Here is a 19,121-nt window from a genome sequence, read left to right on the forward strand (position 1 = left end):
TTTTAAAAATCTAATTGTATGAATTATTTTTAATTGTTTCAATCAACATTTTTCAGGGATTGCGGGGTGCATGTCGCGGCATACGCAGAGTTTCTGAGCACTCTTGGTGAGATTACACAAACAACATTTGATTCCAATCTACTCCGTCAAAGATATGGTGCTCTCCTCTAGTACTATGCTATGCGGAAGATAGACGTTGATGCCATAAGCGAGAATGAAGCACCCTCAAAGATTGCTAGGCAAATCACGGAGTCAGATTCAAAGTTGCAGATAGTGTTAGAGTAGATTTAGGTGAATGTTGTTTTTAGGTGAATACAGTTTTTTGAATAGTTTTTTGGTGAAGATAGTATTCAGTTAGAAAAAATCATGTTTTAATCACTTTATCAACAGTGTTTGTGTATGACAATTGCAACTTTTCAATCTATGTTTCATTATTTTGTTCATAAGTATTCATGCTTAATCTTCAGCTTATATTCATATGTATCTTACAGGATATAACTATATATTAATATTTAGTCACTTGGCTTGAACAGGTTAATATCAAAGTCAGAAACTGTATATATACTGAACATGTTATATGTATTTATTGAAATTATTATATTATAGCTGAGTATATAGATGTATTCCGATATATTCTAACTAGTTTTGTATATTTAACTCAGACACTGTCTATGATTGTATGTCTAAGTATATGTGGACAAGGTTGTATTCGATTGTATTCAACACAATACTGCAACTAAATGTATACAGAATCTAATCATGTTATATGTATTTATTGAATTTGTTATATTATAGCCGAGTATATAGTTGTATTCCGATGTATTTTGACTAGTTATATATATAACTCAGACACTATTTATAATAAATTGTCAAAGTATATATGGACAAGGTTGTATTCGAATGTATCCAATAGAGTACTGCAACTAAATGTATCCAGAATATATTCACGAAAGGTATTTCAGAATTTATTATTTGACAATGTCATCATAAGTATTGACAAATCATTGGAGCACTAATACATGTCAGAGCGTTAACTAAATCCTACGTGGAGCATTTCTACACGTTCGCTTGTTATGTCCTCCCTGCCTACATATGCTACATGAATGTTGATTTTTCAGCTGCACCAATTCACTTAAAGGTTTATCGCGCTTCTTCTTTGGCCTTCCAGGAGGTTTTTTCCATTTGGGTGGTAATACAACCTCCTCTGCAACATGTGCCGGTATATTCCAGTCATTTCTGTCCGGTAACGTGCACACAGACACATCATATGTCATTACAACAGAATTTGGTTTGTAATAGTTAGAGCAATATTCTTCTGGCATTAGAAACTTGCTCTTCAATACAACCCAAGCATGTGGGCATGGTAATTCATCAACTTGGAACCTCCCACAAACACATTTTGTCTCTAACAGGCAGACGGTGTAATGCCTCCCTCCATCGTTAATCGTATGTAAGTATTCAGTTGATGGTACCACCTACATTTAAACATAGACCTATAAGTTTTGAGCACATATAACTGAATTACCATATGTATAATGTTGAATTACTCAGTTACATACAACTGAAATGTTTGATTACAGAAGAATACATCATATAATTAGACCGGCAGACTATAAACTATAATTACGTCTTAGCTTATGAATACAATGACATACATCAAAAATTTGTTGTACTTTAGGCAACTGAAGTGTAACAAAAATATTATAAGGCTACGACATGACAATACATCTATATAAAAAATTCTGTATAATATAGATTTATCAGTTGTATTCTGATGTATTCGAATAGTTGTATTTATAAGGATTTTCAAAGTTCCCATCAGTGTTTTATTCTAATTGCAATGTCTTTATTTGTTGTATGCGTATGTATTATATTAGGACATATATTTCTATCAATGATATCTTACTCAAGTTGATTTTTGCAGCATGTATTTAGTTGTATTCGTATGTATTCATGTCAGATCTTCGATAAAATATGTGTTGTATGCAGTTGAATTTAGTTGTATTCATATATATTCATGTCGGTTGTATTATGAAAAATGTGTTGTATTCAGTTGTATTCATGTCAGTTATTTCAGAAAACAATTAAGCTATATAATACAATGACATTAAAATAAAACTTACAGTCATGCGTGTAAACATTACCTCATTCAAAGTCAGCATCACCTGGTAATTTTTTCCAAGCGTTGTGTATGTCTGTGTAGCTTATTTGCGGTTATTACAATTCCAACATTCAAACATCTTCCTAACTTCTTCGAGGAAGTCGTATATTGACAATTCCCTTGCTGACACTAGTGCAACATTGATTGACTCAGCAATATTTGACATCATTGTTCATCCCCTGTTAACAGGTGCATACAACCTAGCTCACTTTTCGTATCCAGCTAACTCCAAGTATTCTTTCACCCTAATATCTACCTTCTCCACCTTCTCCATCAGACTGTCAAATTCAGCTTGTGTGTATGCTTTTGCCATCGAGAAGTATATCTCGCTCAACTTGGCATGGCTCTTTTTGTATTTTTTATATACGTTATTCCATAAATGTCATATACAAGCAAAATGCGGTACATCTGGATACACTCTCGATACAGATTTAATGATACTCTCATTTCTATCTGAAACGATGCACATGTTTTCCCTGTCACTGTATGCTATCTTGAATTGCTCAAAGAACCACGTCCAAGCAGCATTGTTCTCTAAATCAATAACACCATATGCTAGTGGCAATATATGACCTGTAAAGACAGTTGAATACATATTTTTAAAACATGTCCTATCAACCCTGAATTGAAACCTTTGAGATATAACATAATTCTCCATCACCTCTTTCAATGTAGCCTTACCCTTATATACTTGTCCAACAATAACCTCCCTTTGATTAGTTTATGAAATTATCAAATCCTTGTTCAGTAAAAACATCTCAATTGCTTCTCCTGAATTGACAAGATCTAGAGCAACATATCTTTGGAGTGATTCGTCTATTTGCACAATATCTCCTTCACTTAAACTGCCACAGGATACGAGTTCTTTTTCAATCGTTGTTATGTACAAAGGATACATCCCGAATTCTCTGTTCTCTTTTTTCAACTCTACATACACCATATAACCCATGTCATTGTGTATTTCCATTGGCGTGCTATTCCCTTCTACTTTGTATTGAATTTTAATGGACATTGTGCTCAAATCTATGCCCAGTTGATTAGAAATTGAAGCAACCAAATCATTATACGACGCATACTCCTTGTCACACCTCCGTTTTGCGCGCCCACCCCGAAGGGTTAAATGCGCGAGGGGAGTTTTTCCAATTTAAGTGACAATATTCGAAATGAGATTATTTTTTTAATTCAGAGTCGCCACTTGGGAAAGGTTTGGCTTTTGGTATCCCAAGTCACCGGTTTATCTTGAATCCCAAATCGAGGAAATTTTCGACTTTTCCAAATGAAGTCTGCGAACCAGAAATTCTAAGTAAGGAATTCTGTTGACCCGAGGGAAGGTGTTAGGCACCCTCGAATCCCGTGGTTCTAGCACGGTCGCTTAAATTGTTATAATGGCTAAATATCTGATTTAAATACATATTGTGACTTATGTGCTTTTATTAAGTTTAAACCGCTTTTATTATTATCATTTATTTTTATAGAATTGCAACGTCGTGAAAATGCATCTCGAACCACGTCACAATCAATGCACCCGTGGTCGTCGACACATTTTGACTCCGTTGAGATTTGGATTTGGGTCACATCAATGTGCACCCGTGTTTAAGAAGGTTTACTTAAAACGTGCCCAAAAAGTCTAAACGCGTTATTATTTTGAGGAAGGCCATGAAATTCACTAAAACGGCCTGTCCTGAATTCTAAATATTTATTATGGTTAATTATTGAGGGCCCCGCAATTTACATTTTTATTTGGCGAGGCTCGTCTCATTATTTTAGAAGGAACATCCTAAAGCGACTACATTTCTAATGTGTTTGTCTCTAAAAATAGAAGAAAAGATGCATGCTAATTCAATTATATGCTTTGGCCGAATCCAGATTTTAGTTAATCGTCTGATTAATTATTTACAGAGTGAAGAAACGGTGTACCTTATGAAACATGCTTTTAACTTGATAGAAGAATTATATACAAGATTGATGAAATGCTACGACTGCTGCAAGAGCTCCCTAACTCTAACTTATTTAGACAAGATTAATTAAAACTACTTATTAGAAAATGCGACTAATGATATTTGAAACTCATCCTATAAACTGCCTAATGGAACTGAAACTCAAGAATCTGAAACTGTATTATCTTTAGCTAGATTTAAAGCAGTCATTTGCCCTTACATATTCAAAGCATGCTGAAAGAGCGAGTTTAAGTTAACAATCGTATTAAATAGCTGCACATTTCATGAATTGTATTTACATCTTGTATACTACTAAACGAATAAAATGTCGCAGTTTCAGATTGGCATAGACTTTAATTAAGTACAACCTTACTAATGTATCTCTATTAGGCTAACGGACTAGAAACTTACATATCTTAACAACATTTATATAAAAAATTCGTAAACAATGCAACAGATGATTATAACATCCTTCAGATCTTTCGATTCAACTTTCATTGCAACATCAGACAGATTCGAAATGTGTACCTGAGGAAATGCTTACAATGAAGAAAGTAGGGGAGTCAGTTGAGCAACAGTACAAGCGGAACAGCAGTAACAGATGAACAACAGCAGGACAAATTCCCAGTGCAAAAATGCAATTTAGAGCCAATGAAAGATGGCAGAATGTAGCAAATTCCCAGCAATATGGAATCAGAATTTAACCAGAATGGATCCAGAACTGAACTGATACTTCACACAACTAGTAATCTCAAACAAGACTCAGGATAAATCAATATAGAACAGGCAAATCCAGACTAGTTGAGAATCAAGACAAAGATGAAAAAATGCAGTTCCTTTTTTTCTGTGTTAGGCCTCTCTTTATCTATTTCTGTCCGTGTGTTTTCAGACAACTCCCTTTTCCTGTTTTCTTATCAATGCCCCTTATCAGTGTATTCCCCTCCCTTTATTATCAATGTCTATTCAATGTCTATCCCCCTCTATGAGATGTCCTCTCCTTTTATTCAGCCTCAAATCATCCCTTTAAAACAGCCTGTTTAGACCATTCGAACACTCTCCCATGTGCTGCCCCTTTTCAGTTCCACTTAGCTACTTAAGTATTAGAAAAATCCCCATCATATTCTCTTGGCAGGCTTACCTTTAGTGATGTTTATTATTTCTGAAACTAAAGTAGGGTATGGGCAGTAGAATATATCTGACAGCATATGTTGTCACACCATTTTTAAATCAAAAGCCCTTTATGCAGGGACCAGGCTGTGCACAAATGCACCTGTGGTGCACAAATGCACATGTTGTGCACAAGTGCACATGCCCTCAAATTCAGAACTGTGACTGAACAGAACATTGATTTTTTACATTTCTGATTACCAATTATAAACACTAAACTCAGTTCCTAAGTGATTCAAGCCATGCTTATCAAAAGTAAATCGATTTGTTATTGTGCAGGTAGCTGAAACTAATTGACGACACATGTCGACTCGACTATATTAGTTATAATACATACAATCGACACCAAAATCAGACATTTAAGAGTATAGGATACATGATTCGAATTGTACTGACTAAACAAAACTGTACTCGAGGAATCAGTTAATCAGTACGAATTTGGAATTCAACTAATTGCACAACAAATACATATATACACACCATCAGAACAAGTAGAAGAAGACACTCAATCAAACAACAAAGGTTCAGGCAAAGTGGACAGGGCACAGTTGATAAAATTCAAAGACACAAAATCAAAACATGAACAGACCTTTACCATAATCAGATGGACCGAAACAAATAAAGAAAAGAAAGAACTCACCTTAAACCTTGAAAAATCAAAACCTTTCTTGGATTCGAACAGACCTTTCTTAAGGCTGAACGGACTTTAATCGAAGTGTTTCTCAGATGAGAAACACTTTGATTAAGGTCCATTAGACCTTAATCTCTTCGGTTTGAACAAGACACGGACCAGTGACGAGGAACCCTAAGGTTCAAAAACTAGATCCGGGATTCATGCTTCCCTGGTCAGATTCGGACCAAACCAAGTATGGTTTGGTCACGAGGGGGTCTGGGGAGTGTCTGGTGTGAAGCTGGGGTTAAACGGTATAGATCGAGTTTTGACTCGAATCTTCAAATGAAGATTCGAGAAGGTGGGATGGTATTCGAACTACGTGGTTAACAGATCCGTGTTCCGGATGGCAAGGGGGTTCTATGGTGTTAAGGGCGAGGTCACCGGCGTTCATGCCGCCGGGTTTCTGGTGAAGGGAGATGGGGGCGGCTAGGGTTTGAGGGGAAGGGTCTGTGGAGACGAAGGCTGGGGTATTGGATAGGGGGCAGGGTATGTTAAGGGGCTTATATATGGAATGGGTGGGTTGATCTCGGCCGTTGGATGAGACAAGATGGAAGGCCCAGATCTTTCATCTGATGGGGAAACGGTGTCGTTTCATCCAAAAGGGGTTTGGGTCGGTCTGAGTGGAAACGGGTCGGGTTTCTCAGTGGGTTATGGGGAATTGATCTTGGCCGTTGATCAATTTGAGATCAACGGCCCAGATCGGACTGCAGTAAAACGGTGTCGTTTGGAATGCCCCCTGAGGCCAGCTGGTCTGGACCGGGTTTACATGGGGTTTGGGCTGAGTTTGTTTGGGCTTGTTTGTTTTAAAATCGGACTGGCCCAAGTCCGAAACTCCTTCTTTTTTTTTTTCTTTTTAATTCCTTAAAATAATTTGCCAAATAATACCATGTAAACATTGGACAACAATTATCACACAATTAACATTTAATTATACTAAACACTTAATGACAAAATACAATGAAGGACGCACATATTTTATTTTTCTTTTAATAAACAGATTACGGTCCACACGACATATAGACATATTTTTTTAATATATTTTTTTGAATAAAACAACCACGGGCAAAATCACAAATAACTAGCAAAAAAAATGCCACGTAAAAATCCAGCAAATGTACAGCAAGACCAATTGCTATTATTTTGTTTCTTTTGGAGTGATTGTCGCGTAAAACAAAAATCATGTGCTCACACTCCTTTATTAGTATTCCTTCAATTAAAAAATCGACGTAATTACCCTCATCGTTCCACTTGCCAGAATGACGCAACAACACTGTTAAACTTGCCATATGTATAATGGAACTATACCGTATTTTGCATACAATTGTATCAATCGTAATTTTCCGTGGTTGAATTGATAACTGCGAACAGAGAAAAGGGAGAAGTGAATGGAAGAACTGCGAACAGATGTTGCTCTTGTTTTCGCTAATTTTTTTTTGTTGAATCTTGAATGGAAGAATACAAATTAATGGGTAATAGTTTTTGTTCGTTGAGTTAAATTAGGAGATATCAGGTGATTTGATTTCCTTTCCGTTTTTAACTAGTTCAACCTTCCAGGTTTTACGCAAATACGTTACTGTATTTACGATAGGGCCGCGTGAATACAGTCAAATACATATCAACCTTAGCTGGAATTCCCTTTTTAACGCCTATTTTTGTTATTGTATTAATGAATACAATAGTTTAAATACATCAAATACATTATATAACCACATAAAAGGTATTTATAACACGTAATATAACAAAAGGTATCTATAAATGGCTAATTAGACCTAAAAATAGTGCTTTATGAACAATTCTCTTTAAGGAATAGGATTTTGGACCCATAAATAACCATTCAAGTTCCATTTATTTTCAGTCATACCCTTCCTGCTTCTCTCTGGTTTATATATTTGGCATTTGCCTCTTTAAAAATCACCATTTTAAACAGTTTCATCTGATAACACTAAATTTCCCCATTCCTTGTACAACTTCTAGGTTTGTTAAAAAGCCCTTTACTCCATTTCAGTATTAGGTTCACAAACCTAAATAATTTTCAGGTATTTCGGTTTTACTTCATTACATATTCCGTATTATAAACTACATTTTCAAGAAGTTTTTATTTCCTTCTACTGCATGTTTTTATTTTCTATTAGTACATTCTATTGCATGTTTTACTGAAGTTTTAATCATGAATTTTCCTGACTAATCCTGATACGTTATGTTGATGTCATTTAAATGAACATCAGACGATAACAAGTTCAGAAGTGATAAAAGAGGATAATACTTCAAAGTACTGAAAGTAACAATATAACCTGTATTTAGCAGCTAAGATCATGTAGAAACCTTTTCTGCAATTTCAACTATAAGTAATTTGTTTATACAGTGAATAGTCAGCTCCAAGTCATTATGACACTGAAGTTCAACGGAAGGCATGGTCGTAGTCGTGGAAATGGAAATTTTTGTATATAAAGTGAGATAACCACCTCGAGGCCACGAAGCATAGTAATGCAACGGAGACCAAAGAATACCTCGTGACCATAGACAACGTACCCTGCTTGGCTGCAGCAACAACTCCGATCATACCAATTGAGGCGATCTGCAGTATAATTTCAAGGGCATTGAGACCTTTATATGCGAAATTGCAACTTGTGCAATTCACCGTATGAGTCCAGTACCTGAATGTAAGCATAAACATATTATCTTTACTGCTAGCTAATTCAACGTCTTCGTCTCAAAAAGGTGATCTCAAAAAGGTTCTTGAAAGTCTATGTGAACAATGTAGTAAAAGCATTCCTAAGATAGTTTTATAGGACTAAAACTCGTGTAAAACTAAAATCAAGAATCTACGTTAGAAATGTGGGAACGAACCTGTCCAGCAGCTGCTCCCTTGGAGGAGTTGGTGGGAGGTCTCCGTTGTACTTTGCGCGCCAATCAACTTGGCCACCTGCATATTTGTTTAGCCACCTTCTGAAAGCAACAACAATGGCATCTGCCTTGGTTGGCATATAACAAGCTTTATGCCAATTATAGGGACCAATTTCCTTTAGCTTGTGCTCCTTCATAACAGAAAAAAAATTGAATGAGAAAGGAAGAATCGACATATTGTACAAGGCAATGTTTCATCTAAAAGCACCAGAAATTCACCTTGATCTAACTTACACATCGAACACCTAGGCTAATTTGTCATACATGCCCATAATAACCAACTCAGAGACTCACCTCACTCAATTGGTCAGTTCTACTTCAAATATAAAGCCAAAGAATTAAAGCATCTTGTGAATAGTAGTTGAACAGTTTCTTTTATCCCAAATCCTTGATTGTCATCTCCGAGACTTTAAGTCACGTTCACCTTGTCTGGACATGCTCGGTCTCGTCCCTTCTAATTTCTCATCAAAAGAGCGCAGCCTATGCTAATTCAAGGATAAGTCGGCTATCAAGGAACCCCCTCCGAACAGATACTATTTACATTTGAATCAGGAAGAAGAATAGCAGATATATATAATATAACAGATAACCTTGTAGATGCACCTCCAATCTTCATGGAGAACTTGTCTTTGCTCCTACCTTTAAGTACTTAATGTACTGATTTTTTTTTCCTTCTACTTCTTTTTCGTGTTAAATAATTTAATTGTAATAGTTCACCTATCTAATCTCCCATCAATTAGTTTGTCTCAATTCTTTATCCCATGACCTACACTAAAAACATGCAATATACAACAACAACAAGAACGACCCAGTAAAATCCCACAAAGTGGGGTCTGGGGAGGGTAGTGTGTACACAGACCTTATGAACATGCAATATATGAACATATTTTTTGATAACAAATAGTCCACTGTGAACAAGTCTTTAACAATTGATTTCTCTAATATCCGGACACTGGTATCAACATAGTATGCATCTTTACGGTTCCAGCATGGGTAAATCATTCAGTCCTAATTCCTAATCTGAAATTACATTCAATCTGCCTCAGACAGAGGCTAAAAGTCACAAATACTGAAAACAGTACAGGTGGATTCCAGTATTAGTTTTGGTCTGAAAACCAACCAACATTAGAATATAAGCACTTAGATATTCACAAATCCATATAAATACTATAATTCCTTTAGTCATTACTCCTAATATGATGAAGCTAGAACTCCTAATAAGGTATCAACTTTCAAAGGAAGAATTAAGATTTAACAAGAAGTCAAGAACACAACAGAAACCGAAAAAATAAAATAAAGAAAGCGGATTACCTCCACATGAAGAAGATATAAATCTGAATCCAAAATTAGGTTTTGCCCCAGGTGAAATATCCAACGTGGAATTATTCGATCTGCCCAAGTAGCAAAGTTTCTTGGAGATGCAAAAATAATTCTGCTATGACCTGGACTAACTGGAATACAGATGAAAACTAATAATGCTTTTTTCTGCTTCTCAGTTGAAGGTTTTTCCTGCATGGAATATATATATTTAAAGCGGCTGCAAAGAGTACCAAATAAATGCTGAAAAAGACTTAGCATATGAAGCACAAGCACCATAAAATCAAATTACCTGTACAGCTCCAGATGATACAGCAGACGTTTTACCCTGATTTCCTCCGAAAGCAAAAAGACTATAATACACACAAGGTGCAATGAATGTGTTCCGTCCAGGTCCTTGGTTTGCAGTAATACTATTTACATCCAGTTTCGTGACAGTTATATCGAGTGGTCTTCCTCCTTCCCTATCAGCCTTCACAGTGCAAGAACTATGCTGTTAGTCGGGTGAAGTTACTACACATGCAAATAAAAGAATATAGAATAAAATATGAAAGGAATTGTATAAGCTTCTTATCTTTTGGGAGGTTGTGGAACATTCATTATGCCATAATGTGAATATTGGACATGAGCTGGGTCCATAAGGTTTTCAATCAGAAGCTCATACCTGAAATTTATCAGATTCGTTACAGATTATAACTAAAATAGGAAAGTAAGCGAGTTTTACAACATTATTGACCTATGTTTTGACATCAATTCAGAGGAAGCAGGCTTGTTTTCCTTCATTACACGCCTTTCAGATTCTAAAGGTGTCAACCCTTTCCCCCTCCAAGAAAAAAAGAAAAAAAAACAACCAGCTTTTTCTATTACAAAAAATTGCACGAGTTTCTTCACAAAGATAGTGGGATGTCTGTGTCTGCTTACCCATATGATATATCTCTGACCATGAAAGATTTCGAAAACGAGCTGTCGTCCAGTTCAGGGATGTAAGGAGGCCTTTTCTTCAGATATATGCCCTTGTATAGAGGATCAGAATTTGGCCAAAACCAAAGAATATCATTTTGCACACAACTTGGATAAACAGTTGCACAAGCTCTTTTGGACGTGTGAACCTGCGCAGCTAATACAAAAATGTCATTCCCAACTACCTTGAGAAAAGCTAATGCGAAACTGTTGTCAAATACAAGGGCTTAGCTATAACCAATTCCAAGAAGTACATAACACAAACTTCACGTGTTTAGAAAATGAAGATTTACATTCCCAAGGAAAGAGGTGAAAAAACTTAAGAGAGCTCTCGACATCTTTCATCAGACAATAAAATAAAAGAAAGTCTGTACCAGTTCTTACGGACTCCCGATCACCATCATAAAGGACCAAGGCCACACGGGTGAAGGTGGTAAATTATCCGTTCACTTTTAATCTGTGAACCCAATTGCTTATTCTTCAAATAGATGTCACGGTAAATGATGCATAAAATGTAGGATCTCAAAATGCAAAATACTTGGTTCTTTACCAATAAGTTTCCTACAAGAAATTCAGAATAGCAGACAGAGAAAAAGCAAATGGTTGAACTATACCTTGAGCTACGAGGACAATAGTGTATTATGTGTTCTACTATTAGAATTGGCATTAATATCTGAGCATACTGATTCAACTATTTCATCCATAATTCTCTCTAGTTATTTGTTTTTATTTTTAACAAAATGGAGTCTCCGGCAAACATCTTCCAGTCAACAAATCAGTCTGTCATTATAGTTCTTGAACCAATGGGCAGAAGAACTGCCAATAAATTACGTCTCAATCCCAAAATAATTGTGGTCAGCTATATGAGTCCTCATATTCATTCCACTCCATTTAGGTCCGCTTCATTCCTATACTAAATCATTTCTCTTTTGCTGCATATTGGGGATCACTACATGTTGCGGCCAAACGCACGCGCAAGTATACGCGGTCGTCAAGTAATAAAGTGACTAAAAGTCGGATATCGAACCCACAAGGACTTGTGATTAACTATCTACTAAATTAGACTATCCTAATTATCTAAACAAGAATTAAACCTAGAAATACTTGATTCTAAACTAATCAAAATAAAGGAAAATAAATGGTAAACTCTGAACAAGGGAAAAACAGATTTTTATGATATCAATGTAATACATACTTTAAGCCGATTATCACTACAAAACTAGAAGTTCAGTGAATTTCACACTTATCCCTACACACGCATACAAGGGGATTGAAGAACTATAAACAAGAAAAAAGCAAGCCCACCATCTCAAATTAGTCGTCATTGGCATAATCATGAGAACTAATTTCTTGCACATTCTCTCAAGTCTTTTGAAATGGAGTTAGCAAGTGCAACATCAATTAGTTTTGAGGTAACAGAATACTAATTCTATATGCAGAATCCTATCTAGGGTCAAACTGAATGTGGTTTTTTTCCTTCAGAAAATTCCGGAATGAAAAGATCATTCTAGTAGTCGATCTCCTGAAAGTCACAAGAACCTTAATCCTTAATATTCTGTAGACAATCAATATTATCTTTCCTTCTTACGAGGAGCCTTGGCAGAACTAGAATAGCCAACAACTCAATTCTTCCACATATGTGCATAAGGCATATCAGAATATGCACCTTAGTGTTCTTCCCTTCTTCATGAATAACCTTTTAATAGATGCTCACAGCTTTTCCAAATAAACAGCTATTTTCGCAATGTTTGCCACTTCCTATAAAGCTGGACTTTCCTGATTGAATCAAGATTATCAACTGCTTTTGAGAAGCCAAAAGTATTCTTTACATCTCAAATTCCAGCTTCTTAAACAGAACACTCAAAATTGATCACCAAACAATTTGTCAAGAACGAGAATTCACTTTCAAATTCTTGATGATACGGCTCGTCCCTCTATGTGAAGCTAGTTTACATGTTCTCACACATAAATACCACAATTTGGAAAATGAAATTGACATTTATAGAACTAAAATGTCGACTTCTTGTTATCTGTGAAAAAAGTTGGGTCTACAAGCAACATTAGCATCTCTACTAATCTCCTCACTTTGAGCCCAAGTTAATCAACGCCAAAATTCTTTGTTTTTTGCCAGTACTTTTAAGTGACATGTGATATGATCATTACCACTTAAAGACAGTCTATAAAGAACATAACAAAGAGAATAAACTAGGAAAATGTCCAAATTTGCCCATGTACTATCCGAAATTGCTCAATTTTTCAACTCTATTTCCCCCTTGCGATGCGGCGCTTCCTGGACCTTATATGAACGCGGAATGCTTTGTGCATCGGCTGCCCTTTTATTTCTACCTTTGTTGTTAGTAAATTGCCTTGTATTTGCCGTTGCCATTAAGGCAGATCCGACGTGAAATGCATGACTCCACGTGTCCAAATTCTTAGAGAAAAAAGGTCCAAATTTTGACCCCAAAAACTTTTGACTATAGTTTAAAATTATCCTCAGGTTGGAGCTATGTTAGGGGTCAAGAGCAAAAACAAAATCTTTTCTCCAAAGAGTAGGGTAATATTAGACCAAACGTTTAACGGATGATAAAGTTGCTCAATTTACGACATTACATGGCAAATTTGCCCATTTTCCCACTAAACAAATTGGTTTTGAGGGGGGGGGGGGGGGGAGGAACTATCAGAACAAGCACACAAAACAAGAGATAAAAGGATAACTCTGTTAGTTAAAGGCACTAGTGGTTTCTTGGATTAATTACCGGAGGGCCATCCCTAGGAGCTTGAGGAATGAACTTGCAATCACCAGAACCACCAAAACACCAACCATGATACACACACTGCAATCTCCCCCACTGATCAATCCTTCCTTCAGAAAGTGGAGCATATCTATGTGGACAAGCATCATCCATCACTTTCCATTCTTTCTCATTTCTATCCCACCAAACCACCACATCTATTCCCATCACTTTTTTCCCATGTGGCCTCCTCTTATCAAGATCACAAATTGGCATTATTGGATACCACTCAGCATACCAATCAAATTTCTCTTCTTGGTTTTCATTTTCAGTTTCTTCATCAAATGGGGTTCTTGATTCAGTTGAGATACTTTGAGAAACAGCAGTGAAAAGCTTGAATTTTGTATTTTGGCTCTGAATTGAGGGAAAACATGAAATGGGGTTTTCATTATTTGGATGAATATTCAAGTTTGGTTTGTCATATATGGTTTTGGGAAATGATCTAGTTGAGTAGTTCAAGTTGAGTACTTGAAATGGTGTAAATGAAGAAGCTTTGAAAGCTTGCATGGCTGATTCTTGAAATTGTTTAATTAAATTAAAACTCAGTCTGTTATTGCAAATGCAGAACAAATTAAAGTGGTGACTGACAGAAGTAGAAATGTACTTTGTGGCTTTCAACAAAACAACACATTCATGTTGTTTGTTATACTCATACTAGATAAGTGTGTCATCTTCTCAAATTAATCTATGGCCAGAAGTTTTAACTGAAAAAACAAAAAACAAAACATGCAAAAAGAATGGATCACACACTTGTCCTCGCTAGGCCACGCCGGCAAGCTCCATAAGGAAAAAAAAACAATGACAATAACCAAGAATTCTAACTTAATAATAAATCCTAGTAAAATCAAATTATTGTAGCATGCACAATAATTTTTAATAATCTTTTTAAATGTTCCACTATAATAACAACTTCAAACGTTTCCATGAAGTAACTAAACGTGTAAAGAGAAAATATGAGAATAAGAAACTTTTTTTTCAGTTGAATGCAAGACTAAGGATGAATTGCACAAGTAGTCGTTTTCAAGACCTATTTAAATAATCTCCACAGCTGAATTTTGAGGTTTTGACACAGTTAACCATAAAAATAAAATTATTTATTCTTGTCTATTCATTTATTTTTCTATCCATAAACTAATTACATTTTCTACTTATGGTAGTTTTTGTGGGAAATTTTTTCTTTATTCTCCAATTCTTTTTTATTTCTATGCATTTTTTTTTATTTTTTCTTTTCTCCTTTTCTTGTTTCTCGTTTTCTTCTTATTTTTTTCTTTTTTCCTTTTCTAATTTCATTTAACTTCTTTTTTTATATTCTTTTTCTTTTAATAATCTAATTTCATTTACTGTTTTCAGTAAAAAAATTTATACTATTACTAAAGAAAAATCAAATTGTGTATCAATTAAATGTAGCTAATACAATCAAAAAATAACTAACATATGATACTATTATAGTATATAGCTATACCAACAGGGTATATAATTGTACGCAAAGAGGTAAAAAAAATTTAATTCAATTATTAAACTGAAATAATATCAGTTGTCAATAAAAATTTCAAAAAATTCTAAAAGGATCTAATTGTAATAGTATACCGTTACATTATATAGCATACTAAATTTTTTTTTATTTTTTTTGCATTTTCAATTTGTCCCTCACGCTGGATAAAATTTTAAAGCAAATTAAAAGGGAAAAGGAAAATGAATTTACGTGTAATAAGTATACTATTATAGTATATTGTATACTATTACATCATATTGTCACAGTATTGTAAGCACGTGATTTTTGCCCTACATGAGAATTACTCCCAAAAAATTCAAAAATCAAATGATTTTCCTTGGTGTGCAATTTTGTGAGATTTTGTGATATTTTTGGATAATTATTTGTATTTGTCTGTGTTTGCTTATTTGTTAAATTAATAAAAAAATACAAAAATATGTCGCATTTTACATGTAGGATTTAATTCTACAATTGTTAGTAATTAAATTAGTTTTACAAAAAATTAAAAATTACAAAAATAGGCATCTTTTGCATTTTTAGCATTTAATGTCCAAATGAACAATTTTGTGCTTAATTATTACTTAATTGTGCGTTAATTGTTATTGGGAGTTAATTTGCGCTTTTATAACTTAATTTAGTTCTTAATAATAATTTAAGTATTTTTATAATTTAGTTTTAGAAAATAAAAGAAGAAAAGATAATAAAAATACTCCGAAAAATCGGGTTGGGCCAATTCTTCAAATTTTAACCCCAGGCCCAAACAATTGTCCAATCTTCCCCATGACCCAGTCCACTTCAGACCGGGTCGACCCGGTCCGCCCCATTAACCCATTAACCCAACACTCCTTCTTCATTTTTGTCCAACACAAAACAAAACACAAACCAAAAAAAACCCTAAAAACTAAGAAAACACCTGCCTCCCCCACCTTTGGCTTCTTCTCCATCTCCATTTTACATAGCCATGGCTGCCCTCAAACCCCACCTCCCATGGCTGTGCATGGCTTCTTCTTCGTTCACCCAGACCACCCTCATCACCCCCCACGACCTAGCTGCCCAGCTTCCCGTCCAAACACCACCAAACGACACAGCCCCTTCGCACGACCAAACGACCATTATCATTGCTGCCAATGTTGCATCGCCTGCTTCTTTAGCCCGTGTTGCTGCTAGTTCTTCTTCATTCCAGTTGCTTCGACTGCATCTGCTGCCTCAACGACGTCCAACCATCTCCTTGAGTCTAAACCAAACCTGCTACTGCTGTCACTGCCCTCGTCGTCCAGCCCGTTCCGCCATGGACGTCGTCGTCCGAGCTGCTGCTTCATCTTCCTCCTTGACGAACAGCTGCTCGACGTCCCGTTCGAGCCAAACAAACCCATCAAGCTGCTACTTCTGTTTCAACCTCGCCGTCTGAGCTGCTGCTGCCTCACTTCGTCTTCTTCAGCTCGAACAACCATGGCCAGTCTTCATCGCGGCTTCTTCTGCCTTCATTTTTCTTCGCAAACGAACCCCCAGCTGCTTCCGTTTCATCACTTCTGCCGCGTCAGCTGTTGCTGTTGCTTCGGCGTCAACTTCTTAGGTTCGTGTTCGTCGTCGTTTGGTTGAGCTTTGGTCGAGACTCGTCGAAACAGTCCGTACATATTTCGTTTCGATCCGGTTAGTAGTTTTTGAGTTTTATTTTGTCCGTATTTCGTTTGGATATTTTTCGAATCTAAAATCGGCGAATGTTTGTTTTGTTCATGTCTATGGTTAGATATTTGATTTTTTGTTTTGTTCATGTTCATATGTTTTGTTAAATTAATTTTCAGATTTCAAAATGGAAGTTTAATTAGTTGTTTTTCATGTTTATTTCATGTTTGTATTATTGTTTAGGTAAATGTTTGTTAGTTTAATGTTTGTTAGATTCAAATTGAAATTTAATTAATTATTTCTTCAATTTGTTTCATGTGTTATGTATTTTCCAGAAATTATTAATGTTATTTGAATCATATGAATCCGTCATGTTTGTTGTTTAAAAAATAGATTTAGTTCGTGTTCATCTTTGTTTGAAGTTCATGTTTAATCCAGTGATTTAATGTGAGTTTATGTTTGTTTGTGATTTGTTGATTTAATTTGAATCATGCTTATTGTTGTTTGTATTGTTGTCTCTTTGTTCATCCATTGATGGTCTAAATTAATCAGGATTGGTTCCCGATATGGTTGATTTATTCCCATTAATTTGGAGTTGTGTTGTTCATCGTGTTCATATAATTTGTTGTTGAAGATTGTTGAGAAATTGGTCATCTTGACTATATTTTGGTCAAGTTATGATTAATTGAGTGTTTAGAGCTGATGGGGGTAATTTGGTAAATTGCATTGCATTCGGGGGTAGATTTGTAATTGCAATAAGGTCGGAGGGGTAGTTTGGTAATTGAACATTATTTTGATTCTTTATGTTAAGCATGGGGGACAAATATAATGGGGTGGGGTTTTTGATGTACTTGTTTAATATAATGGGGGACAAGACAAAACATAATGGGGAGGAATCTTGTACTTGTTTAATGTAGGCATGGGGGACATATTGTAATGGGTTGGTAATGTGGTTATTTAATGTAAGAATGGGGGACAAAGTTTAAAATAAATAAAATATTAAGTAGTGGGGACAAAGCATGCATTGGGGGAATATTTTGGGTTAGGGATTCAAGACAAGGTCTTGCTATAAATAAGAGTTATTCTTGACTTGAATGAATTTTTTTAGAGGATTTTGGGGAGAGAGTTTTAATACTTGAGGTTGAACATAAAACAAATTCCTACACTTGAGAGCGGACAACTTGAAACATTTTGAGAGTAAAAGAGAAATGCAATTTGAACTTTCACTCGAATAAATTCCGTTTGCTTTTCTTCGAGTGTTATTCAAAAATCAGAAACTACTGCATCTTGTATCTTTTCTCTCCTCTGCTTTGATTGTGATTGCACTTTGGTATTGATGAGTTTTCAATCTGTTACTGGGTTATTCTACTGGTTGTTACTGGTTTGCGGTGTTGCTGAATCTGCTGTTGCTGTGGTATTATTGCTGCTGACTTCTCCTTCTTTTGTTCTTGTACTGCTGTTTCCAGGTACACATTTGTACAATCTCGGCTTGAAGCAAAAAATAAAATATTAATCAGGCTTTGTTCCTGTTGAATTCCTCCTGTTTAGATTTGTGGTTGAATATAATTTTTCTTTCTTTGTATAAAGATGTAGTTGAATGATTAATGAGTAATGAGGTTGCATATGTATAATTTCTTCATCTAATAATATTAGTTTAAATTAATCGGAGAATAATTAATCTGTTTTTTGATATTATTGTGTATCTATCTCATGTTCTAGCATTAGTAAATAATAGAATGTAGAATTAAAGCAGTTTTCCTTGTACAAACGCGATCGCAATTTTCCGTTCACATTAGTCGTAACTTAATAACTGATAAGTTACGTTTTTCAGCATGTAATTAATTAAGAAATTTTCTTTTGCTTTTAGAGACAAACTTAATAGAAGAAATGTAGTCACTGTAGGTTTATCCTTAAAATAAAATGAGACGAGCCTCGCCAAATAAATCACACATCGCTGGGGCCCTCAATAAATACATAACCATTGACTAGACTTTGGATTTGGCCGTTTAATGAACGTTCACGGCCTCTTCCTAAAATAACAATACGTTAGTCTCTTTAGGACGCGCCTTAATAAATCTTACCTTCTTAAACTCGG

At 35.4% G+C, this 19,121-nt stretch overlaps 1 protein-coding gene across 1 annotated transcript; it reads right to left on the reverse strand.

Moving 5' to 3' along the window:
- Positions 1 to 8,182: 8,182 nt before the first annotated feature.
- On the reverse strand, positions 8,183 to 14,538 carry LOC104217445 (protochlorophyllide-dependent translocon component 52, chloroplastic). Its single transcript, XM_009767698.2, has 7 exons — positions 13,876 to 14,538; positions 11,081 to 11,268; positions 10,734 to 10,823; positions 10,452 to 10,638; positions 10,154 to 10,351; positions 8,786 to 8,973; positions 8,183 to 8,592 (listed from the first exon to the last, which is right to left on the reverse strand). Exons 1-7 carry the CDS (start codon positions 14,416 to 14,418, stop codon positions 8,337 to 8,339), a joined length of 1,650 nt encoding a protein of 549 aa, XP_009766000.1. The 5' UTR covers positions 14,419 to 14,538; the 3' UTR covers positions 8,183 to 8,336.
- Positions 14,539 to 19,121: the final 4,583 nt, after the last annotated feature.

The sequence above is a fragment of the Nicotiana sylvestris genome, chromosome 4 (genome assembly GCF_000393655.2).
Source record: "Nicotiana sylvestris chromosome 4, ASM39365v2, whole genome shotgun sequence".
Classification (NCBI taxonomy): Eukaryota; Viridiplantae; Streptophyta; class Magnoliopsida; order Solanales; family Solanaceae; genus Nicotiana; species Nicotiana sylvestris.

Coding starts and splice junctions, on each gene's coding strand:
- LOC104217445 (XM_009767698.2), bottom strand. CDS start 14,418: ATGCAAGCTTTCAAAGCTTCTTCATTTACACCATTTCAAGTACTCAAC. Junction 10,824..11,080: donor GTCAGAGATATATCATATGG/GTAAGCAGACAC, acceptor GATAAATTTCAG/GTATGAGCTTCTGATTGAAA. Junction 10,639..10,733: donor GTTCCACAACCTCCCAAAAG/ATAAGAAGCTTA, acceptor TAGTTCTTGCAC/TGTGAAGGCTGATAGGGAAG.